The 15,611-nt window shown below is 42.6% G+C and overlaps 1 protein-coding gene across 2 annotated transcripts in view; it reads right to left on the bottom strand.

Annotated features, from left to right (window-relative positions):
• DDX46 (DEAD-box helicase 46) overlaps positions 1-15,611 on the bottom strand; it is a 68,633-nt gene that overhangs the window by 39,886 nt on the left and 13,136 nt on the right. The window contains exons 4-9 of one of the 2 annotated variants that reach the window (XM_066344497.1): positions 10,386-10,482; positions 9,117-9,282; positions 5,216-5,367; positions 4,226-4,336; positions 2,523-2,688; positions 398-518 (exon numbers count right to left, since the gene is read on the bottom strand). In XM_066344497.1, the coding sequence (XP_066200594.1) occupies positions 398-518; positions 2,523-2,688; positions 4,226-4,336; positions 5,216-5,367; positions 9,117-9,282; positions 10,386-10,482 (813 nt within the window). Of the gene's footprint in view, positions 1-397; positions 519-2,522; positions 2,689-4,225; positions 4,340-5,215; positions 5,368-9,116; positions 9,283-10,385; positions 10,483-15,611 lie in introns of both variants that reach the window. The other variant, XM_066344498.1, reaches the window with a different exon arrangement.

Genomic DNA, 15,611 nt, shown 5'->3' with positions numbered 1-15,611 from the left:
ATGTTAGAGAGGAGGAGAGAGAAAAAAGAGGAGAGTGAGACACAGAGAGAGAGAGAGAGAGAGAGAGAGAGAGAGAGAGAAAGAGAGAGAGATAAGCATCAACTCATAGTTGCTTCACTTCAGTTGTTCACTGATTGCTTCTCTTATGTGCCCTGACCAGGCAAGCCCAGGGTTTCAAACCGAAGACCCCAGCATTCTGGGTCGATGTTCTATCCACTGTGCTTCCACAGGTCATGTAGTTAATTCTGTTATTATGTAAATTAGCTCAGTGAAGTTGTTTAAGAAAAAACATGTTTTTCTATTTGAGTGAAAATACAACCAAGGGAGATATTGGTGTGAAAGGGCTCCTTTGGAGTAGCAAGGTTTTGAAAAATGTGGACAACCACTAACCACTTACTTTTTAAGAGAATTTAAGATCTTCATGGAAATTCCACACTGGACCCAAGACTTAATTGGTTTGGGACAGCCTTTCCCCTTGACAGTAATGCCCTCCATTTCCAAACGAAAGACATTCACCTCTACAAAACAAAACCCAGATTTAAAACTCTTCATTATTGTTCTATTATTAGTTCCTTCACCTTTTCCATTAGACATGGTAAGATCAAGAAGCTTCAATTCTTTTTTTACTGCGAGCACAGATTATTCCACAAAAAAAAAATATAGGACAAGCAATGAATAGCTCAGAGCAGCGGTCCCCAAACTTTTTACACAGGGGGCCAGTTCACTGTCCCTCAGACCGTTGGAGGGACAGACTACAAAAAAAAAACTATGCCCTGGCCGGTTGGCTCAGTGGTAAAGCGTCGGCCTGGCGTGCGGAAGTCCTGGGTTCGATTCCCAGCCAGGGCACACAGGAGAGGCGTCCATCTGCTTCTCCACCCCTCCCCCTCTCCTTCCTCCCTGTCTCTCTCTTCCCCTCCCGTAGCCAAGGCTCCATTGGAGCAAAGGATGGCCCAGGCGCTGGGGATGGCTTCTTGACCTCTGCCCCAGGCGCTAGAATGGCTCTGGTCGCGACAGAGAGACGCCCCAGATGGGCAGAGCATCACCCCCTGGTGGGCATGCCGGGTGGGTCCCAGTTGGGCGCATACGGGAATCTGTCTGACTGCCTCCCCATTTCCAGCTTCAGAAAAATACAAAAATAAATAAATAAATAAATAAAAATAAAAATAACCAACTATGAACAAATCCCTATGCACACTGCACATATCTTACTTTAAAGTAAAAAAACAAAACGGGAACAAATACAGTATTTAAAATAAAGAACAAGTAAATTTAAATCAACAAACTGACCAGTATTGCAATGGGAACTATGGGCCTGCTTTTGGCTAACGAGATGGTCAATGTCTGGTTCCATATTTGTCACTGCTAGCCACAACAAGTGATATGACACGCGTTCAGAGCCGTGACGTGTGCATCCCACGTCACTGGAAGTAGTACTATACATGAGCGACGCCACAAACAGTACTCCAGGAGCACAGGATGCATCCTCTCACTGACCACCAATGAAAGAGGTGCCCCTCCTGGAAGTGCGGCGGGGGCCAGATAAATGGCCTCAGGGGGCCGCAGTTTAGGGACCCCTGGCTCAGAGAGACAGGTAAAGCAATTACTGTTGCAATCAACTAAGGATGAAAAATAATCCATTTCTACAATTTGGCTTTTATTTTATTTTAAATTGTAACAGCAATAAAAGAGCAATGGTTGACAAATAATATAATCATTCTCTTCTCCAATTAAAGAGTTGCTCAGATTATCCTTATTCTACCAATATTAGATTCACATTGGTTCCTGACTCCCTAATCCTAGAAGAAAAAGGCTAAACAATATATGTATTATTTTGCTAACTTCACATGAAGATTATTTTCAACACTCAAATTCTCAACTACATGAGCCAAAATACTTTTTGCTCATTTTTAAAAATATTTTCAGGCCCTGGCCGGTTGGCTCAGCGGTAGAGCATCAGCCAGGCGAGCGGGGGACCCAGGTTCGATTCCCAGCCAGGGCACATAGGAAAAGCGCCCATTTGCTTCTCCACCCCCCTCCTTCCTCTCTGTCTCTTCCCCTCCCGCAGCCAAGGCTCCATTGGAGCAAAGATGGCCCGGGCGCTGGGGATGGCTCCTTGGCCTCTGCCCCAGGCGCTAGAGTGGCTCTGGTCACGGCAGAGCGACACCCCGGAGGGGCAGAGCATCGCCCCTGGTGGGCAAAGCGTAGCCCCTGGTGGGCGTGCCGGGTGGATCCTGGTCAGGCACATGCGGGAGTCTGTCTGTCTCTCCCCGTTTCCAGCTTCAGAAAAATACAAAAAAAAAAAAAAAAAAAAAAATTTTTTTTCAAAACACACCGATTTCTCACAGCTTTAAATTTTTGCAAATGATTTCTCACCATCTGGTTTCCTCACTTCTCCAGGTAAATCAGGCAATTTCCCCTGCTCACATGTTCCCTCACAGGCTTATCCACATTCCTCCCGGACGAAGAGAAGTGTGTCCTCTCCTCTTCCCACAATAACCAATGTCTGAATAAAACAATTTTACCCTCTTGAGACATTTTTGCCAGTTCTGGAACTTCAACATAAAAGTTTTTTCTGAATGGTTCATATTCAATCTTCCCATGATCTACTGGTTCTAGAAGCTTCCTCTGTTTTGTCTGATAGCCTGTGAGGGCCGTCTGAAGATCAACTTCTTCCTCTTCTGAAGAATACTAAAGTTAAAAAAAAATTTAGGTCAAAAGTTAAACCCATTTCTATTTTTTCCTTATGGCTAACAATATTCCTAGCTTTAAAAATTCTCTTCTCCTAGCTCTGGCCAGTTAGCTCAGTTGGTTAGGGCGTTGTCCTGATTTTCAGAGGTTGCCAGTTCAATCCCTGGTCAAAGCACATACAGGAACAAATTGATGTTCCTGTCTCTCCCCCCACCCCTTTCCACTGTCTCTAAAATCAATCAATCAACCAATCAATTAATAAAAAATCCTCTTCTAGAAAATACTTTTATTTAATTTCTAAACTTTTCAATTTAATTTCTCTTTTCCCTTATAGAAAGTTGTATAACAATATAGAGCTAAAATAATTGCTGGCTTCAATAAAGTTTTGCTCAAGTTTTCTTTTTCTTTTTTTGCGACAGAGACAGAGAGTCAGATGATAGGGACAGACAGGAAGAGAGAGAGATGAGAAGTATCAATTCTTCGTTGCGGCTCCTTAGTTGTTCATTGATTGCTTTCTCATACATGCCTCGATTGGGGGGGGGGGAGGCTACAGCAGACTAAGTGACCCCTTGCTCGAGCCAGTGACCTTGGGCTCAAGCTGGTGAGCGAACCTGGGTCCTCTGCAAACCAGTCCAACTCTCTATCCACTGCGCAACCGCCTAGTCACACAAGTTTTGCTACAGTTTTCTAATAAATCTTTTTCTCCTCCCAAGTGAGAGGAGAAGAGATACAGAGACAGACTCCCACATGTGTCCTGGCCAGGATCCACCTGGCAACTCCCATCTGGAGCTGATGCTTGGTCCATCTTAGGCCATGCTCACAACTGAACTATTATATGGGCACCTGAGGCAGAGGCCAGGGCCCATATAAATCTTAACAATGTACATTAATAGGAAAAAATTTCTTCCTGTCACTTTATTTCTTCTCTGTTCTACAGCAGAGGTGACTTGATGAAGTGCAAGACAATCAAAAAGTAAGGTGACAGCCTTGGCCGGTTGGTTCAGTGGTAGAGCATAGGCCTGGTGTGCAGGAGTCCCGGGTTCGATTCCCGGCCAGGGCACACAGTAGAGGTGCCCATCTGCTTCTCCACCCCTCCCCCTCTCCTTCCTTTCTGTCTCCTTCTTCCCCTCCCGCAGCCAAGGCTCCATTGGAGCAAAGTTGGCCCAGGCGCTGAGGATGGCTCAGAGGCTAGAATAGCTCTGGTTGCAACAGAGTGATGCCCCGGATGGGCGGAGCATCGCCCCCTGGTGGGCATGCCGGGTGGATATAGGTCGGGCGCATGTGGGAGTCTGTCTGACTGCCTCCCCATTTCCAACTTCAGAAAAATGCAAAAAAAAAAAAAAAGGACACAGACACATACACACAAAATAAAAGGATGTCAGAATGTTCTACCAACTGGATTTTAGCTATAACACTTAAAAGTGGCAAGATCTCCTAGTAACAGTTTACATAACTGAAAGGCACATTTCCATCAATGATTTTAGTAAATACTTCTAGGGCAGTATCAGGAACAGAGACAAAATTAATGAAGAATTACCTCCATGGCATCCTGGTCATTCTCCATCAGTTCCCCTTTCTTCTTATCAGAATCTATGACTGCTTTTTTGGTTGTTACAACAGTGACAACTTTTGTGACCGTTGGCCCAGACTTCTAAGTTAAAAAATATAAAATATTTTGCAAACGTGAAATAAAAATTACATGCCAACTGAAACACAATGATAACTGTCATAATTTACAATTCAAATTTACTTAATTAGCAGCAACTTAATGTAAAGACAAAAAAGTAGTCTCCTTTTTTAAATTTTATAATGCAAAACATTGTATTGTATTTTAGAATTCATTAATACAGGTGGGCAAAAGTAGGTTTATGGTTATCATTACGCAAAACACGAGTTAATAAAGCTATTGTAATAATCATAACCCATGCCATTTCCATATGAACTGTAAACCTACTTTTGCCCACCTGTATATAGGTACTTTACTGTATAATGTGTAATTCTATATAATATTATGCAATATAATTTATTTTAAAAGCACTGTTAAATGGTTCTTTTCACTCATTTGACAAGAAAGCAGTTCTGGCACCTCAGGATAATTCAATAAAAACAGGTAAAGGTCACTGTTCCTGTGGAGATTTTATTTTAGAAAAGGGACAAATAATAAACATAAAAAAATAAATTTGTCAAAAGGTAATAAATGCTATTTAAAAAGAACAAAAAACAGACTCAGGTAATGGGGACAGGAGAGTGCAAAGCAAACATGCTGGAGAGAGCCGCCTGCAAAAGCAGCAAGTGCGCAAAGGCACCAAGGGGAGGACGAAAGTGAGGATGGTCAGAGTGCTTCTGAAACAAACACTGATAAAATTCACTAGGATTCCTGGTACTTAGAAAAGTATTGGCATTTCTGATGGCAGAGGAAACAAAAACATTATAAAGTCATTCAAGTCAGCAGTAGATCAACGCAACAATGAAATCAAGTTATCCAACTAGAAATAAAAATCTTTAAAAATAAAACAAAATTCCATACCTTTTCATTTCCCCCACCACCTTTTACACTTCTCATGTTAAACTTTTTTACTTCCTCTTTCACTTCTTCCATGTAAGCATCTAATGGATCTAACTCCTCATCCTCCACTTCACTTCCTTCCTTTTCTGCTTCCGCAGGATCTTCTTCATCATCTAAAATATGAGAATACGCTTTCTTCATCCATGTCTTTCAAAAGGAAATACGTCACAATCAGACCACCCCCCCTACTCTGACCTTTACTCTCACCACCCAAATACATGTATTAGTCTGAATAATGATAAAAGAAAATTATAATAAGCTACAAATTATGAAAGAGGAAAAAAATATTATGCCAAAAAATTCCACTACTAGGAGCCAAACTAAAAACTCTAATATGCTTAATTATCATATTTTGCTTTTAAATACCTTTCTTTAAAGCACTAAAAAAAAATAACAACATTCTCTCTCTTCTTTTTTTTTGTGCACTGACCATGGATCGAAAATAATTACACATTCATTTTTTTTTCTTTTAGAGAGAGTGAGTGAGAGACAGGAAGGGAGAAAGAGATGAGAAGCATCAACTGGTAGTTGCAGCACCTTAGTTGTTCATTGATTGCTTCTCATATGTGCCTTGACCAGGGGTCTCCAGCTGAGCAAGTAACCTTGGGCTTTAAGGTAGTGACCTCTAAGCTCAAGCCAGCAACCTTGGGATCACATCTATGATTCCACGCTCAAGCCAGTGACCCTGTGCTCCAGCTGGTGAGCCCACACTCAAGCCATGACCTCAGGGTTTCGAACCTGGGTCCTCCGCATTCCAGACTAATACTCAATCCACTGTGCCACCGCCTGCTCAGGCTAACACATTCTTAACTCAAGACAATGTAATTGTTTTTAACATAATTAAAATATCATCTCCACTTTAAGATATGACCCATTTATCTATTTAAACTATTCTACGGGGCTGACCAGGTGGTGGTGCAGTGGATAGAGCGTCGGACTGGGATGCAGAAGGACCCAGGTTCGAGACCCCGAGGTCGCCAGCTTGAGCGCGGGCTCATCTGGCTTGAGCAAAAAAAAAAGCTCACCAGCTTGGACCCAAGCTGGCTCCAGCAAGGGGTTACTCGGTCTGCTGAAGGCCCGCAGTCAAGGCACATATGAGAAAGCAATCAATGAACAACTAAGAAGTCGCAACGTGCAACAAAAAACTAATGATTGATGCTTCTCATCTCTCTCCGTTCCTGTCTGTCTGTCCCTGTCTATCTCTGCCTCTGTAAAAAATAAATAAATAAATAAAAATCTCTCTGCATGCCTAGCCCAAATTAATAAGATGTTCTTTAAAAAAAAAACAAAAAACATAAACTATTCTATGGAACTTTAGAGAAAATGAAAAATTCATAAGGCATTTTCTCAGAAAATGGAGCAAAATTTCATTTTCCTATAAAATTCTACATTCTTTATCAAAAAGTCAAAATTAGATAAGTGAAAATTTTCTGTTGTAAGTCATAAAAATCAGAGACCTGAAAACATGCCTTTACCTTACCCTCACTACTAACATTTTTATTATAATAAAAACTAAAAAGCTATTTTACTGCCTGTGCTCATAAGCACCCAACTCTCTACAGTAAAATCAGTGATCCCTTTTTTTTTTTTTTTTCCTTTTCTTTTTTTGAAGCTGGAAACGGGAAGAGACAGACAGACTCCCGCATGCGCCCGACCGGGATGCACCGGGCACGCCCACCAGGGGGCGACGCTCTGCACACCAGGGGGCGATGCTCTGTCCCTCTGGGGCATCGCTCTGCCGCGACCAGAGCCACTCTAGCGCCTGGGGCAGAGGCCAAGGAGCCATCCCCAGCACCCGGGCCATCCTGGCTCCAATGGAGCCTTGGCTGCGGGAGGGGAAGAGAGAGACAGAGAGGAAGGAGGGGGGAGGGGGGAGAAGCAAATGGGCGTTTCTCTTAAGTGCCCTGGCCGGGAATCGAACCCGGGTCCCCCGCACACCAGGCCGACGCTCTACCGCTGAGCCAACTGGCCAGGGCCAATGATCCTTAATAAACACCACTTGACAGCTTTAAATTTAACTGAAATATTAAAAGGGGTATTTAAAACTTCCATAGGAATCTAGCAATTCCAGTTCTAGGTGTATACCCAAAAAAACTGAAAGCAGACACACAGGTACTTGCATGTCAAAAAATCACAGCAGCCTAACCAGGTAGTGGCGCAGTGGATAGATCATCAGACTGGGATGCAGAGGACTCAGGTTCAAAACCCCAGTTTTGACTGTGGGTTCATCTGGTCTGAGCAAGGCTCACCAGCTTCAGCCCAAGGTCGCTGGCTTGAGCAAGGGGTCACTTGCTCTGCTGTAACCCCCCAGTCACGGCACATATGAGAAAGCAATCAATGAACAACTAAGGTGTTGCAATGAAGAACTGATGCTTCTCATCTCTCTCCTTTCTGTCTGTCTGCCCCTATCTGTCCCCCTTCTGTCTGTCACACACACACAAAAAAATCACAGCAATATTATTCAAAATATCTAAAAGGTGGGAATAGCCCACACATCTAACAACACAAAACAGGTAAACAAAATGTGGTGTACATATATAACAGAGTATTATTATTAATCCATAAAAAGGAATGGAATTCTGATATATGCTATAACATGTGTGACCCTTAAGGACCTTATGTTAAGTTAAATATGCCAGTCACACAAGGACAAATATTATATGATTCTACTGTTACAAGGTACCTAGAATAGGCGAATTCACAGAGGCACAAGGCAGAATAGAAGTTACCAGGGATGGCAATGAAGGGAAGAAGGGAAATTACTGTTAATGGGTCCAGTTTTTGTTTGGGATGAAGAAAAAGTCCTGTAAATGGACAGTGGTGACAGTTGCACAGTAAACACTGCATTATGTACTTTTTCCACAATAAAAAAATGGCCTTGCCTGACGGGGCGGTGGCGCAGTGGACAGAGCATCGGACTGGGATGTGGAAAACCCAGGTTCGAGACCCTGAAGTTGCCAGCTTGAGCCCAAGGTCGCTGGTTCGAGCAAGGGGTTACTTGGTCTGCTGAAGGCCCGCGGTCAAGGCACGTATGAGAAGGCAATCAATGAACAAAAAAGGTGGTTGCAATGCGCAATAAAAAACTAATGATTGATGCTTCTCGTCTCTCCGTCCCTGTCTATCCCTCTCTCTCTCTGTCTCTGTAAAAAACAAAACAAAACAAAACAAAACAAAACAAAACAAAACAAAAGGCCTTGCCTGACCAGGAGGTGGCGCAGTAGATGGAGCATCAGACTGGGATGCGGAGGATCCAGGTTCGAGACCCCGAGGTTGCCAGCTTGAGCGTGGGTTCATCTGGTTTGAGCAAAGCTCACCAGCTTGGACCCAAGGTTGCTGGCTCAAGCAAGGGGTTGCTCGGTCTGCTGTAGCCCCCTCCCCCCCTCTGTCAAGGCACATATGAGAAAGCAATGAATGAACAACTAAGGTGTCACAACGAAAAACTGATGATTGATGCTTCTCATCTCTCTCCGTTCCTGGTCTGTCTGTCCCTATCTATCCCTCTCTCTGGCTCTCTGGCTCTGTCTAAAAAATAATAATAATAATTAAAAAAAATAAATGTAAAAAAAAATTGCCTTAAAAATACCAGTAAGGCCTGACCTGTGGTGGTACAGTGGATAGAGCATTGACCTGGAATGCTGAGTTCCCCAGTTCAAAACCCTGGGCTTGCCTGGTCAAGGCACATACAAGTTGATACTTCTCTCTCTTCCCTCCTCCTGCCCCCCGTTTCTTTCCCTCTCTAAAATCAATAAATAAAGTCATTGAAAAAAATTGTTTTTAAATGCCCGTAAAGACTGTTACTTGTAAATCTAGAATATACTATGTGAATTGTTATACAAGCTATTAGTCTAACAAGTGAATATACCATCATCATCTTCTAAACTCCATTTTTTCCCTTGTTTCATCTCTTCAATTTCCTTTTTCAGCTCCCCTATGTTTTCCATGGCCTTTTTGCGTTGTTCTTCTCGCCACTTTTCTACTCTTTCTTTTCGCTTTCTCATTTCTTCTTCCAGCTTATTTTGGTCAAAGTTCTAAGGGAGGAAAGAGAAATGAAAGCAAGGGTTAACATTTTTACTCTAAGCGATATTCAAATATTTTCTCCAAAGTCTAAAAAAAAACACTGACCTACAAACTCCTATATTTAGACCAGATTAAGATCACACATCTTTTGCTTAACCAGGCAATGGCGCAGTGTATAAAGCAGGGGTCGGGAACCTTTTTGCCTTAGAGCCATGAATGCCACATATTTTAAAATGTAATTCCGTGAGAGCCATACGACGACTCATGTACGTTATGCATTATCCAATAAAAATTTGGTGTTGTCCCGGAGGACAGCTATGATTGGCTCCAGCCACCTGCAACCATGAACATGAGCGGTAGGAAATGAATGGAATGTAATATATGAGAATATTTTATATTTTTAACGTTATTATTATTTTTTTTAATTCATTTTAGAGAGGAGAGGGAGAGACAGAGGAGAGACAGAAGGGGGGGAGGAGCTGGAAGCATCAACTCCCATATGTGCCTTGACCAGGCAAGCCCAGGGTTTTGAACCGGTGACCTCAGCATTTCCAGGTCAACGCTTTATCCACTGCGCCACCACAGGTCAGGCAACGTTATTATTTTTTTTATTAAAGATTTGTCTGCGAGCCAGATGCAGCCATCAAAAGAGCCACATCTGACTCATGAGCCACAGGTTCCCGACCCCTGGTCTAGAGCATCAGCTTGGGTCGCCGAGGACCAGATTCGAAACCCAGAGGTTGCGGCTTCAGTACGGGCTCACCAGCTTGAGCGTGGGATCACAAACATGATCCCATGGTTGCTGGCTTGAACCCAAAGGTCACTGGCTTGAAGCCCAATGTCACTGGCTTGAACAAGGGGTCACTGGCTTGGCTGGAGCCCCCCTCCCAGTCAAGGCACATATGAGAAACAATCAATGAAGAACTAAGGTGTCACAACTATGAGTTGATGCTTCTCATCTCTCTCCCTTCTTGTCTGTCTGACCCAGTCTCTCTTTCTCCCTCTCTCTCTCAAAACATAAAAATAAAACATAGAGCATTAAAAAAACAAATAAAAATTTGTCACTGCAGAAACAACTTTGGTATTATGTGATTATTTATGTTAGTAAACATACACCAGCATCCTTTTCTTTTTCATCCTCCTTGTCATCTTTGTCTTTTTTCTTCTCTTTAGAACCTTCTCCACTATCTGTTTTTTCTTTGGACCTAGACCTTCAAAAAAAGAGAAAGACACATCATTTTTTTTTGTGCTTGGAACATTCATTTTAAAAAACTTTTATAAAAAAGAAAAGAAGAAATATGATAAAGTGAAAAGAGTAGTAAGATATAGTAAAAATTTTTTAAAAATTAAAAATAATAAAATACTCCTATAGACTTGTACTTTACTTTTTACATAAGAAATAAACTTCCAAAAGTCAACTCCGTTTTTATATTCCTTTAATAAATACCTTGAAAGTATACTTAAAAATTAAGCCATAACACTAATTGCATTTATTAAATATTTGGAAATTCACCCAAGAAAAACTGGACATATATCATATAAAAATTACAAAATTTAAATAGGAAGGGTAAAATTAAACAAATGGAGAAACAAACCAAGATATTAGTTTTTAAGACCATTTTTATATGTAATAATATTTAAAATCTCAATAGGCTTATATCTGACAATACTTAATTTTAAATGAGTAAAATTTAATTTTACTGTAATCAAACTGATTGATCTTCTTTTCCCCTTTATAGCCAGTGCTTTTTTAAGTACAAGGCCCTGACTGACTGGGTAGCTCAGTTGGTTAACCCTTTGAGTAGTACGTATGTTCACACACATCCTCGTGCCTCCTGACCATCCAGAGTATGATTGACTTTATTTTAAAAATGTGTAAGGCAACAGGCCCTGGCCGGTTGGCTCAGTGGTAGAGCATCGGCCTGGCTTGCGGGAGTCCTGGGTTCAATTCCTGGCCAGGGCACACAGGAGAAGCGCCCATCTGCTTCTCCACCCCTCCCCCCTCTCCTTCCTCTCTGTCTCTCTCTTCCCCTCCCGCAGCCAAGGCTCCACTGGAGCAAAGTTGGCCCGGACGCTGAGAATGGCTCCATGGCCTCTGCCTCAGGCGCTAGAATGGCTCTGGTTGCAACAGAGCGATGCCCCAGATGGGCAGAGCATCGCCCCCTGGTGGGCATGCCGGGTGGATCCTGGTAGGCTGCATGCAGGAGTCTGTCTGACTGCCTCCCCGTTTCCAACTTCAGGAAAAAAAAATGTGTAAGGCAACATTAAAAAAAGGCAAATCTATGTTTTTGGGGTTTTTTTGTTTTTTTACAGAGACAGAGAGAGAGTCAGAGAGAGGGATAGATAGGGACAGACAGGAATGGAGAAAGATGAGAAGCATCAATTATCAGTTTTTCGTTGTGACACCTTAGTTGTTCATTGATTGCTTTCTCATAGGTGCCTTGACCGTGGGCCTTCAGCAGCCCGAGTAACACCTTGCTAAAGCCAGCGACCTTGGGTCCAAGCTGGTGAGCTTTGCTCAAACCAGATGAGCCCACACTCAAGCTGGCGACCTCAGGGTCTCGAACCTGGGTCCTCTACATCCCAGTCCAATGCTCTATCCACTGTGCCACCGACTGGTCAGGCCAAATCTATGTTCTTGTTTCCATAAGTTGGTTATCAAACAAACATGATTTTAAGTTAATAAAACTGTAACTGAAACTAATTTCATTTTTTGAAAAAAAAACAACTCACTCCTGGGGTCAGCGAGCATGAAAAAAACTCACTACTCAAAGGGTTAAAGCATTGTCCAGATATGCCAAGGCTGCAAGTTCCATCCTAGATCAGGGTTCATACAAGAGTCAAACAATGAATGCATAAATAACAAATTGCTCTCTCTCTTTCTCTCTACCATTAATTTAAAAAAATTAAAAAGTAAAGTACCTAGAAATCCTTTCAGATTTGAGGAAAATAAGATATTCTTTAGTATAAACTTCTAAAAGTTTTACAGTTTTGCCATCTATTTAGTCTTTAATCCAAGTGGAAATGCTTTTTTGTGCACAGAATGAGGTAAGCTGTCCTCTTTCATTACAGAATACCAAATGTCTATAACACTATTTATTGAAGAAACTTTTTCTTATTTGCTTATGTCACTACTGTATTGTATCAAATGACCATATATGAGTGGATCTGGGGTTTTTTTCCCTAAGAAAGAGGAGAGGAGATTCAGAGAGAGACAGACTCCCACATGCGCCTCAATCAGGACCCACCTGGCAACCACCATCTGGGGCCATGCTTGCAACCAAGCTATATTTTTTAGCACCTGAGGTGGAGGCCCCCCAGAGCCATCCTCAGCGCCCAGGGCCAATGCGCTCAAACCAATGAAGCTATGGCTGCAGGAGATGGGGAGAGGGAGAAATGAAGAGAGGGAGAGGGAGAGAGAAAGACAGAGAGAGGGGAGGGGTGGAGAACCAGACAGTTGCTTCTCCTGTGTACCCTGACCAGGAATCAAACCCGGGACCATCCACATGCCAGGCTGATGCTCTACCACTAAGCAAATTGGCCAGGGGCTGTTTCTGGGCTCTTATATGGTTTCACTAATCTATTTGTCTATCCTTACACTAAAACCACACTATCTTAATTTCCAAAGCTTTATGCCAAGTGTTGGCATCTTATTCGTCAAGAGTGTTTATGCCCTTTGTATTTCCAATTTTATAATCAATTTGTCAAATACTTTCCTATTCGTGTCTGCTAGTAACTTTTAAACAGGAATATATGTTAAAGTTAATAAAATGCTTTTTCTGAATCTATTTAAATACAATGACTTTTCTCCTTAATATAATAATATAGAGTAGTACACTGATCTTTTCTTTCCCTTTACTTTCTCTCTATAGTGAGAGAGAAAAACAGAAAGGGAGAGATGAGAAGCATCAACTCGTAGTTGCAGCACTTTAGTTGTTCACTGATTGCTTCTCATACGTGCCTTGAAGGGGGGTGGGGGGGTTCAAGATGAGCCAGTGATCCCTTCCTCAATCCAGCAACCTTGGGATCTTGTCAACAATGCCGTGCTCAAGCTGACAAGCTTACACTCAAGCCAGATGAGCCCATGTTCAAACTGGCCACCTTGGGGCCCTGAACTTAGGACCTCAGTGTCCTAGGTCAACACTCTATCCACTGCACCACCACCAGTCAGGCACACTAATTTTCTAATGTTAAATCCATTCTGGCCCTGGCCACTTGGCTCAGCGGATAGAGCATCGGCCTGGCATATGGAGTTCCAGGGTTCGATTCCCAGTCACAGCACACAAGAGAATCAACCATCTTCTTCTCTACCCTCCCTCTTCCCCCCCCTCGTCCCTTTCTCTCCTTCTCCTCCCATAGCCAGTGGTTCAAATGGTTCGAATGTCAGCCCTGGGTGCTGAGGATAGTTCAGTTAATTAGAGTACATCAGCCTCAGGCACTAAAAATAGTTCAGCTGATTCAAACATCAGCCCCAGACTGGGGTCGCCAGGAAGATCCCAGTTGGGGCACATGTGGGAGTCTGTCTCATTATCTCCCGTCCTCTTACTTAACAACAAAACAAAACAGCAAACAAAAAATCCAATCCTCCATTCCTGGAATAAATCCAACTAGTTCATAATTGTGTTATCTTTTTTAAATGTTCAATTCAGTATGCTAATCTTTATCCTTAGATTGAACACAGGCTAATTTTCTTTTCAAGTTTTAATATTTATGTTTTAATATTTGTTTTTATCAGTTCATAAAATAAAATTTTGTTCAAGTCTCTGTCAAAACTATCATTACAGAGCGTAACAACAAACCAGAATAAGAAAACATATCTGCTACTCATATAACTGATAAAAAAAAAACTGTCCAGGACATTTAAAATCAAAAACAAATCTTCTATAAATCTATGTTTGTTTGCTTTTTGTTTTGGTTTTTTCTTTGTATTTTTCCGAAGCCAGAAACAGAGAGGCAGTCAGACTCCTGCATGCGCCCGACCGGGATCCACCCGGCATGCCCACCAGGGGGAGATGCTCTGCCCATCTGGGGCGTTGCTCCGTTACAACCAGAGCCATTCTAGTGCCTGAAGCGGAGGCCATGGAGCCGTCCTCAGCGGCTGGGCCAACTTTGCTCCAACGGAGCCTTGGCTGCAGGAAAGATAGAGAGGAAGGAGAGGGGAAGGGTGGAAGGGCAGATGGGCACTTCTACTATGTGCCCTGACTGGGAATCGAACCCAAGACTTCCATATGCCTGGCTGACGCTCTACCGCTGAGCCAACCGGCCAGGGCCCCTTCTATAAATCTATGTTTAAGGAGAGAAACTACCCAATAGGAAAGTGAGCAAAAAATGTGAACATGCACTTCAGAAAAAAAATCTGAATACAAATAAAAGTTTAACTTCATGCCTGACCAGGTGGTGGCGTAGTGAATAGTGTCGGATGGGGACACAGATGACCCAGGTTTGAAACCCTAAGGTCACCAGTTTGAGCACAGGCTCATCAGCTTGAGTGCAGGGTCGCTGGCTTGAGTGTGGGATCATAGACATGACCCCATGGTCACTGGCTTGAGCCCAAGGTCACTGGCTTGAGCAAGGGGTCACTCGGTCTGCTATAGCCCCTGGGTCAAAGCACATATGAGAAAGCAATCAATGAACAGCTATGGTGCCACAACGAAAAACTGATGCTTCTCATCTCTCTCCCTTCCTACCTGTCTGTCCATATCTGTCCCTTTCTCTGTCTCTGTCTGTCTCGCTAAAAACAAACAAAAAAAAACTATAAATACAAAAAGTTACTAGCACAAAAATCAGAACTGGTTTTATCCAAGGAAGTAAAGAGCTAGGTTACAGAAGGCAGGTAGAAGAATACAGACAACGTGTTATTTCTTTTTTAAGATTTTTTTTTTAGCCTGACCAGGAGGTGGCACAGTGGATAGAGAGTGTCGGACTGGGATGCAGAGGACCCAGGTTCGAGACCCCAAGGTCACCAGCTTGAGCGCGGGCTCATCTGGTTTAAGCAAAAAGCCCACCAGCTTGAACCCAAGGTCGCTGGCCCCAGCAAGGGGTTACTCAGTCTGCTAAAGGCCCGCAGTCAAGGCACATATGAGAAAGGTACAATGAACAACTAAGGTGTTGCAACGCGCCATGAAAAATTAACTATTGATGCTTCTCATCTCTCTCCATTCCTGTCTGTCTGTCCCTGTCTATCCCTCTCTCTGACTCACTGTCTCTGTAAAAAAACAACAACAAACAAACAATGCCAATGGGTTGTGTTACACTGACCTTGGCAAATAAAAAATTCACAAAGTAAAATAAATGACATGGAAAAAATACTCATGGCTAATACAAATATTATACAGAAAAC

Source organism: Saccopteryx leptura, chromosome 6 (assembly GCF_036850995.1).
Source record: "Saccopteryx leptura isolate mSacLep1 chromosome 6, mSacLep1_pri_phased_curated, whole genome shotgun sequence".
In the NCBI taxonomy this organism is placed as follows: Eukaryota; Metazoa; Chordata; class Mammalia; order Chiroptera; family Emballonuridae; genus Saccopteryx; species Saccopteryx leptura.
Note: the sequence above shows the minus strand (reverse complement) of the source record. Positions and strands in the feature narration are given on the sequence as shown.